Raw genomic sequence first — 9354 nt, 5'->3', positions numbered from 1 at the left:
ATATATGTAAAGGATATATTTATTTAGATACTACAGTGGGAAAGTTTTAACAAGAACGATATATTTATTTAGATAGTAATGAAATACATCAAAAAAGTTACAAAAAATTATGTATCTCAGTAGCATTCTTCTAGTACCTCATTGTGCATCATTTTGCTGGACTACGATGCATAACGATATCTGTGGTTTGCTGTGAGAGGAAAACATTGTACCATGGCTGATAAGGCCTAGCTGAAACCAATATGTATGGAGAGGCTAGCTCCTGGCCGATGGCCATTTTATAGGGACTAGCAGTCGTGGTACATTTTTATTTCTAAACTAAAGTTGTCGGGGTAGGTGGGAGCAGTGTTCCAACTGTTGTGGTCATGGGAACACTGTTGGCATGTGAGGAGCATCTACACATCACTGTCGGTTTTAGTTTAAAAACCGACAGTGAATTGGGCCTTCTGTGTCGGTTTGAGCAACCGACTGTGATAGAAGCTATCACTGCTGGTTTTAAAACTAAAATTGGCAGTGAAGGGCCCTGCCGCCATCTTTTAGTAAAAAAAAATAAAAAAAACACTATCGGTTTGGAGCCGATGTTTGTTACTAAACTTAAAGCAAAAAGATCAAGCCATTCTTCAAAATCCAAGCACTAGCTTCATGGTGAAGAGCAGCCGCAACAATGGAGGGAAGGGTCCAAACGTGCGCCTCTGTTCTCAGGATGGAAGAGAGGAGGAAGGAGAGGACGGCTGCAGCCATTTTGTGTTGTAGGCTTATCACCGCCGGTTTTTCAATCACTGTCGGCTCTTGGCTTAAACCGGCAGTGATGAGTGCCCGCCAAAACACTGCCGTTCAAGCCACAAACCGACAGTGATGTGGTCCTTCACTGTCGGTTTTAGCCCAGCCCTAATCATTTTTTTCATTTTCAAGCTTATAACCGGTAGTGAAGGTACATCACTGCCGGTTCTCATAAATTCGGCAGTGATGATGTCGGCAGTGATGTGTAAATCTGACATAGTAGGAAGGCGTTTGTAAAAATCATTTCTGTACTAATGGCCGCACAAGTAAACACGACCCATACCGGATAGTTGAAAAGAGAGACATATGGTGAGACGACACCAAACGAACGCAGACTCGTGTGTGAACTAAGCCTATTGAAAATATAGCTAAAAACAATACGTGACGCAATACCTTCTTCTCATGTAGAGTAGCAGGTAATAACATCTGTCCTATTGCCAGACATTTCGGTAAGTTTTTGCCAGTGTTGTGAATAATTTGCTGGGCCTTTATTTAAACCTCCCAATTGCCGGACCATAAAGCTGTTTTGTTCCCCAAATTGATTCAGGCGCATGCAGATTTATGATTGTGAGGACACGTGCCCCCACTCCTCCCCCCAAGAAAAAACGAATGGTACGTACGGAGTACTGTATTTTGCATCCACAATAATCAATTAGTATATACTTAATAATTTAGAAAACAAAGGATGATTTCCCAATTAATTTACATTTGATTTTTCACGTTCACAATGAACCTTGTCAAGCTCAAAGCATTTTTCAAACCCAATCTAATCTACCTGCCAAACCCCATGTGTATTAAACAATTAATAAATTTAATTGATCCAGTAATAACACTAATGTACGTATTCTCTCCTTCAAGAGGACGGTCTCCGGTCGGGTGATGTTGCACAATCAGCTATCTAGCTCCACACTTGAGGAAACTCCATGTCCCCAGCACCAAGGCTGGCCATGTCATCAAAGCCACCCATGTCAAAGTATCCAAAGTATCCTCCAAACCCATACTCACCGCCGGCGACTCCCCTCATCGCGCCGCCAAACCCTGGCAACGCAGCGGCGCTCGCGTCGTCTCGCGTGATGAAGCCGTGGTGGTGGTCGACGACCGTGCCGTCGTAATACTGTGGAAGCACGGCCGCCGCCACCTCCTGCTGCTGCTGCTGCGGCGGCACAAATGCGAGGCCGTAGTAGCCTCCTGATGATGCCGCGGAATAATGGTCCGGCTCCGGCATGGCGTGCGACGTGCCGGCGAAGGCGGGCGAGGAGGAGGAGTCGCCGTCTTGGCCGTCGCCGCCGTCGCTTTTCGTCTTCTGGAACACCCTGCACAGCACCCAGTCCTCCTGCACGCACACACGGGCAGCGATTGCCAGTTTGCCACTGTTCAGACCTGAGAGAATTGAGAAATGCTGGCACTACTTTATAATTGGCCGATATTAACTTTTTTTAATTAGTGCATGCAACGTACTCTCTCCGTTCGTGTTTAGGTTTAAAACTAGCATTTTATCTTGGGGGTGTTTGGTGGATCCGGCTACTAAAATTTAGAAGATGTGTCGGGATGGTGTTACATAGGGTGTTCGGATATTAATAAAAAAACAAATTACATAATCCGGCAGTACTCCACGAGATGAATTTTTTAAACCTAATTAATCCATCATTAGCACGTGTTATTGTAGCAAAACATTATCAAATCATGGACTAATTAGGCTCAAAAGATTCGTCTCGTAAATTAGTCGTAAACTATATAATTAGTTTCGTAGTTAGTCTATATTTAATACTCAATGCATGTGTTAAATATTCGATGGAACAGCGACTAAAATTTAGCGGGAGCAAACCAGAAGTAATCACCAGCGCTCCTACTTCGAAGGTGAATCCATCCGCCAATTATTGTACTCATCCGTAGCTAGGAACCGGTAGTGCTAGGCGCCTACGCCGAGGCCACGAGGGAGAAATGATCGGTCAAGAATGTACGACTATTGCGCAGCTAGCGCAGGGGAGCAGGCAGTCAAATATGGCTGGTCCACTCTCTGCCCTGCTTTATCACTCCTCGTACGTCTACAACGTGTCTGCGCCGCCTGTGCGTGACATGACCAATTTATCTGCACGTCTGTGCTGATCGAGGACGTCGTCCGTCCTTGCGCTGATGCTTCGCACAAGGACCAATTATGCAGGCGCGCACAGGATCACCCGTGCCTGATGTTCCTGGGCCACCTTGTCCTTGTGGAGGAGCAGGCATATGCATGCATTGCACGATGCATGCTGGTTGCTCGTCGACTAGTAGTACTGTTACTGCAGAGACTACCGAGTGGCAGTTGTAAATTCAGTTGGACCGAGCTCGGCTGTTTAGGTTGGGAGGAAGAAACGACAACTACACAACCCAGGCCCGCTTGAATTCACAAGAGTTGGGATCATGCATGTAACACTGTATAATGGATAGGCCGAATTCTCGGCCCATCAAGATATAATAAGTGGGTCGGGAACATAGCACGTCGCAGGACGTCTATAAGATGGAGACAAGAGAGTTTCTCAACAAAACAAAAAAAAAAAAGGATGGAGACAAGAGCAGACGTTTCTTCACGTGTTGGTGTTTTGCATGCTAATTAAGTCGACGACGCACGCAATTCACGAATGATTGTGAATTACATAAGCTCGTGTCACTGTCTTCCCCGTGTAATGTGAGGTCCTTAGCTTGTACTGGCCACCTAGCTGTTCCAGTACGTTCACCACCCGTGGTTCACGGGGCGGATCCGCTTGCTTGCCCAGCTAATCAATTGATTGTTCAGCGAAACAAGCTTGTCTTTAATTTCTTTTGATAGATACTCCGTACTACAGTACCATCCTTCACCTCTGAAACTCAGTCTGCCTCCTACTAGTAGTTACTAGTATTTCAAATTATAGTTCATTTGGCTTTTTGACCCAAAGTTTAGCCACTCGTCTTATTCAAAAATTTATGCTAAATATCACTTTTTTTTGTGTGGCTTGCTTTATTAACAAAAGTTCTTTAATAATGACTTAAATTTGACTATGTTTGCACACATTTTTTTGAATAAGACGAACGGTCAAATTTAGGGTAAAAAAAGTGAAACGAATTATAATTTGGAACGGAGGAAGTACTAGACAATTTTTAGATTTTTTCTAGAAAGAGTTTCTTGTGGATAAACCAGTCAATTGAGCAATTGGTTAGCACGCTGCTGGACTACCGGGAGTAACTCATCAACCTGTGTTAGTTAAGTTACGAGTAGCAAGGTGTGTGTTACGTAAAATACGACGTACACGTACCCTGGGTGGCGAATGCGGGGCGTCGAGGCGGAACTCGTGCATGACCCAGCCGGACTTGACGCCGTTGGGGGCCCTGCCCCGGTAGAAGACGAGCGTCTTGCGCATGCCGACGACGGCGCCGCTGCTGCGCACCTCGCGGTCCTTGCCCGTGGCCTTCCAGTAGCCCGTCTTGGTGGCGCGGTTGGTGCGCGATCCCGTCGCGTACTTGCGGTCCCGGAAGCTGAAGAAGTACCACTCGGTGGCCGTCAGCTTCGCCACCTCTGCAGGCACGTGCGCGCAGATGGATCGACCGATCGTATCGACGCAGGCAGCAGATCAGATAAACCCCAGTTCAACGACGTCAGATTCTTGGACGGATACATCGATCGAGCTATTAATAACACTGACTGACCTGGGAGCTCCCACGGCTCACGCGCGTGCAGGTCGACCTCGACGAGCGTCCCCTGCGCGATGCGCTCGTTGGCCACCTTCTTGTGGAGGTAGTGGCACACCAGCTCCTCGTCGCTGGGGTAGAACCTGAACCCCGGTGGCAACGTCGACTCGATCTCCCTCAATGCCATGGATCGGTACTCGATCGATCGTGTGGATCCCTGCTAGCTGCAAGCCTGGAGATCGATCGATCGACTGCTCGATCGGAGCAGCTAGCAGCAATCACCTATGTATCGATCGATCAAGACCGCATTCAGTACACAGTCTGATCGACCTGTCTCTGATGATTCTATTCTCCGAATTGAGGAGGTAGAGGTACCAAGTGTGTGTGGGTGTGTGACCGGAGTTGGTTGCGAGAGAACTCCGTTATATAGAGGAGGCTACCTGCTAGAGGCAAAGCTAGCTAAAACGGACTATGCCCTGCGGCCCGGCGGCGACGTCCCTATCTGCTGAGGCAACAACTGAAACGAACCGATCTACTTGCTACATGTGCTAGGCCCCCTAGCTAGGCACAGGTGGAAAGATTCCAACCAGCATCCTGTTGCTGTCATGCCGCCCGTGCTCCGCAAGAGGGTTCCCATCGGATCCGATCCACCTGCTACGGAGGATGCGCGGGATCATCATGAGATTGCTCGCCCAAGTGCCGGCAGCATTGTTATTTCTTAGCACAGCCCGCCGGCCGTGGCGTGCGGTCGTTTTACGTGCGTGCATGCTTCCGGGGGGAGGCAAAGCAGGCTGCTAGCTGCAAATTAATGGCGCGGGAACAGGGGATGACAGCCATCTACCAGCTTGATGATTGAGGTCGCGTACGCGGCGAATGTGACGTGCGCGAGGTCGTACACGCCGGATGGAGACGTCCATATCAGCTAGCTCGCCTAGCTTCATATGTGTTCCGTTCGTGTATGTATGCATCGTGGACGATGGGCGTAACGGGGTTCAAGCGGCTCGAGTCATCAACATCATGCAGGAATTTCAAGTACTGTATGAGATGGTCCGATAGATCCGGGGAAAACGAATCATAATAAGCGTCGTTGCACTACAGGAAACGGCTGATTTGCCGGGAGCAAAAAAAAAATTTGCCGGGTGCTTTTTATCGGACACCCGGCAAAGGAATTCTTTGCCGGGTGCCAGGCCTGGAGACACCCGGCAAAGAAAGGCCTCCGGCAAATCAGCCTTTGCCGGGAGCCGGGCACTCGGCAAATTCCAGCCGTCGGCAAAAATTAGTCTTTGCCGGGTGCCGGCCACTCGGCAAAATATGACCGCCGGCAAAGGTGGCCGGCTTGACGGCGGCCAGCGGCCGTCAGCCTTTGCCGGGTGCCACGCCGTTAGGCACCCGGCAAAGAATTTTTTTAATTTTTTTTTAAATTTCTTTGCCGGGTGCCCCATGACCTGGCACCCGGCAAAGGATTCTTTGCCGGGTGCCCTGGGTGGCACCCGGCAAATTATTTTTTGTTTTTTGTTTTTTTGACCCCATTTTTTTTGTGGGGACTTGATACAGTAAATATTTCCCTGTTTCAAAATTTGGGACAATTATGAGTTCTTTAACAATATTTCCTTAATTTTTTCCGTTGCATTGAATTTTTTCGACTATTCCAAATTTGAACTGCAGGTACATGAAATAATGGAATTTCGTCATTCAAAAAATAGTATTCATGATATTTAGGCTATGTTGAGGCCGTATGCAGGAAGTGGCATGAAATGTCGCGCATCATGTTGTCGTAACATGACGATGTACTCGCGGGGGAAGTTTATTTAAATTATATAAAATCAAAACGATGTCCGAAAATCACGAAACTTGTCGATGTGTCTTGTTATCACATGTGGAGGCCCTGGTTAAAAATTGAGAAAGTTTCGAGTAAGTTGCGACGTCGGCTGCCTAAAACCCAAACATCTCCACATGTGATCATCTTGTTGTCTTTCTCGCAGTCGGCGTCGCATGGTGGCCAGCCTTTGTCCACGTTCATGGCGTATGGACTGGCCCGCAAGGGAAAGGCGACTTCCGCTGTCACCTTCAGCCCGGATGACCCACCCGAGTCGTACAGCAACCCGAGCGCCCACACCCGCATCAGCTCCTACGCGTCGGACGCAAGGTCGGTCCAGGGGCCAGACTGGGATCCGAGCACCGACGACATTGATGGCACGATTGTCATGAGGATCGGACAGGGCAAGAAGCATGGGCGGTACTGGCTTGGCGATGGCACCCTCGAGTCCGGCTCTGTTCCCTCCCTCTCCCAGATCCGAGCAAGTACCCCGAGCGGAGGCCCGGCCATACGCCAACGGCCGTCCCCTTCACAGCAGCGGGTCGACGCACTCCAGGTTAGTCCAGTTTAACTCTTCGTACATTGATCTTTACATAACTTAGTTACCTTTACATTACTAAAACATTCGATTGAAATGTTGCAGGCCGATAACGAAAGGATGGCTCAGGAGCTGCGGGACCTGGCGGCGAGGACCGAGGTGGCCGAGCGGGAAAGACAAGCCGAGCGGGCCGAGCGGGAGAGACAGGCCAAGCAGCTGGCGGAGATTACGATGTTCCTACAGAACTTTGGGCAAGTGAACGGTGTACCTGTGCCGATGTTCGCTCCAGCGCCGCCGCCAGTTGTAGCTAGTCCAGTGAGTATGAATCCATATTGCTTCGACTAGTGCTTTCATTAGATGACCCACTCTAAGCGCCTGAATATCTTGTCCTTTATGCAGCCTCCGTCGGCGGGTTCGAATGACCCATCTCAGGCGCAAGCAGGCGGTGCCGAGTTTCCTTCACCAGGCACTCAGTTTCCTCCCCACCTTTAGTTTGTATCTCTTTTTCACCGCTTGATGGACATGTGATGCACTATGATCCACTATCGACTTGTTTCGATGGTAATTGGACCTATTATGTTTGTGATGTCGTGTATGTGAGGTATTGTATTCGCGATGTGATATATATGTGTGGTATTGAGTTTGTGATGAGATGGATGTGATATATATATGCTATATTGTCTTTGTGATGCTTCAGATGTGATATATATCTTTTATATGCTGTGTTTGTGATTATAGAATCAAAAAACAAAATAAAAAAAATTAATTTTTGAGGCTTTGCCGGGTGCCCTGGCCCTGGCACTCGGCAAAGCTGGGAATTCTCTGAAAGGAATTCCCAGCTTTGCCGAGTGCCAGGGCCAGGGCACCCGGCAAAGTTTTTTCAAAAAAAAAAAAAAATTCTTTGCCGGGTGCCCCATGATCTGGCACCCGGCAAAGAAATTACGAAAAAAATAAAAAACTCTTTGCCGGGTGCCCACGCGGTGCGACACCCGGCAAAGAAATTATTAAAAAAAAATAAAAAATGGTTTGCCGGGTGCCTCCCGGCACGGCACCCGGCAAAGAAAATTTGAAAAAAAAATTAAAAAAATCTTTGCCGGGTGCCTCTGACATGGCACCCGGCAAAGCAAGGGATGACGGAGCCGGCGCCGTAACGACCACTTTTCTTTGCCGGTGCCGGGTTTGCACTCGGTAAAGTCTTTGCCGAGTGCCCGATAAAAAGCACCCGGCAAAGAAATCTTTGCCGACTAATTTTTTGCCGGAGGCTCTTTGCCGAGTGCTGCACCCGGCAAAGGCTTTGCCGAGTGCAAAGTAGCCTTTGCCGGGTGCATTCGGCACCCGGCAAAGCGCCTGAATCCAGTAGTGTTGGCTGATGCGTGTCTACGACTTCTTAATTAGCTAGCCTTGTGCCCTTGTGTGTAACATGTGGTTATCAGAGGGTTTAGGTACCGTGTACTCATCTATATACCCTCACTGAAGAGGTATAGTTTTCATGGTAAACAGTGCAATTTTCATCATAACTATCATCCATCAATTCGTGAGACATATAATAGCAATTTTCAATGTAAGCAGCGATAAGTTTGGTACCTACAACTAATAAAAAATGTTCATCCTTGCTCTTTGTCTCAATATACTCATTTTATAATCCATACAGAAATTAAAAAAAAAAATCTTACATACCATTGACATAAAGCTAAATCCCTTATCTGCCACCTAAAAACATAATTTTCATATATGCCAATGGTGTTAACTCTAATCCGTTCCATACCAAGGTTGTCTGAGTAAGCATATATGAATATCCAGATTCCAGTGTTGCTCCTACTAGCCATCCCCAAAACATAGAGATTGTCAACAATGAGCAGATGGGCGGCTCGGTGCGGCAGGAGGTGGTAGAGCAAGATGGATCTCTAGTCGAGGATCGGGTGGTGTGGGCTGCTGAGCTGTCAGCTATGTGCGTTGCTTAGTGTGTGGGCGATGTGGGGCGCGTGGTTGCTGGTTGCTGGTTGCTACTGCTCAGTGCCCTGGATGACTGTGCTAGTGCTAGTGTGCTACTGCTTAGCTGCGAGTTTGGCAGCGGTTGTGGAGGCTAAGTCTGCTGGACACTCCTCACATATACCTAGGTCCCACGTGAGTAGATCGTTACAAAGGCTTCGTCAGCTGGTTAACCTAGATGAAACTGGCTGAAAAACACTGTTCTGAATTCTTGTGAGAGAAAAACACTGTTCCGGTTAAAAAAAAAGCCGAACAAACAGAATATGGGGTAAGCCGAACAGGGCCGTTCCAAGATTGCATGCTAGTACAATAATTTACATGTGGTAGGTGAAAGGATCAAGATGCCTAAGAGGGGGTGAATCGGGCTAATTCTATTTTTTTGCAATAATTAAGCTCTACACTTAGCTCATTTCACCCCTTGTGTCTAGAATGTGTTTCTATTATTCTGCCGTATAAAAGTTTTGCATCTAGTTTCCAATCCTACTTTAGCATGGCAATTCTAGGAATGTAAAGACATGAAATGAATTGCTCAAATATAAATTCTCAAAATAAAGAGAAGGAAAGGAACACGGCGATGTTTTCCCGAGGT

General features: G+C 47.7%; 1 protein-coding gene across 1 annotated transcript; it reads right to left on the bottom strand.

The window, feature by feature from the left end:
• Positions 1-1429: 1429 nt before the first annotated feature.
• Positions 1430-4805, bottom strand: LOC136474268 (NAC domain-containing protein 100-like). The gene is made up of 3 exons (XM_066471854.1): positions 4441-4805; positions 4050-4309; positions 1430-2113 (listed from the first exon to the last, which is right to left on the bottom strand). Exons 1-3 carry the CDS (start codon positions 4607-4609, stop codon positions 1679-1681), a joined length of 864 nt encoding a protein of 287 aa, XP_066327951.1. The 5' UTR covers positions 4610-4805; the 3' UTR covers positions 1430-1678.
• Positions 4806-9354: the final 4549 nt, after the last annotated feature.

This window comes from Miscanthus floridulus, chromosome 8 (genome assembly GCF_019320115.1).
Source record: "Miscanthus floridulus cultivar M001 chromosome 8, ASM1932011v1, whole genome shotgun sequence".
Classification (NCBI taxonomy): Eukaryota; Viridiplantae; Streptophyta; class Magnoliopsida; order Poales; family Poaceae; genus Miscanthus; species Miscanthus floridulus.
Note: the sequence above shows the minus strand (reverse complement) of the source record. Positions and strands in the feature narration are given on the sequence as shown.

What these genes read in the sequence shown, in the direction of transcription:
- LOC136474268 (XM_066471854.1), bottom strand. Translation starts at nt 4,609, where the DNA reads ATGGCATTGAGGGAGATCGAGTCGACGTTGCCACCGGGGTTCAGGTTC. An exon ending in TGAGCCGTGGGAGCTCCCAG is followed by an intron (nt 4,310 to 4,440) that starts GTCAGTCAGTGT and finishes ACGTGCCTGCAG; the next exon opens with AGGTGGCGAAGCTGACGGCC. An exon ending in CCCCGCATTCGCCACCCAGG is followed by an intron (nt 2,114 to 4,049) that starts GTACGTGTACGT and finishes GTGTGCGTGCAG; the next exon opens with GAGGACTGGGTGCTGTGCAG.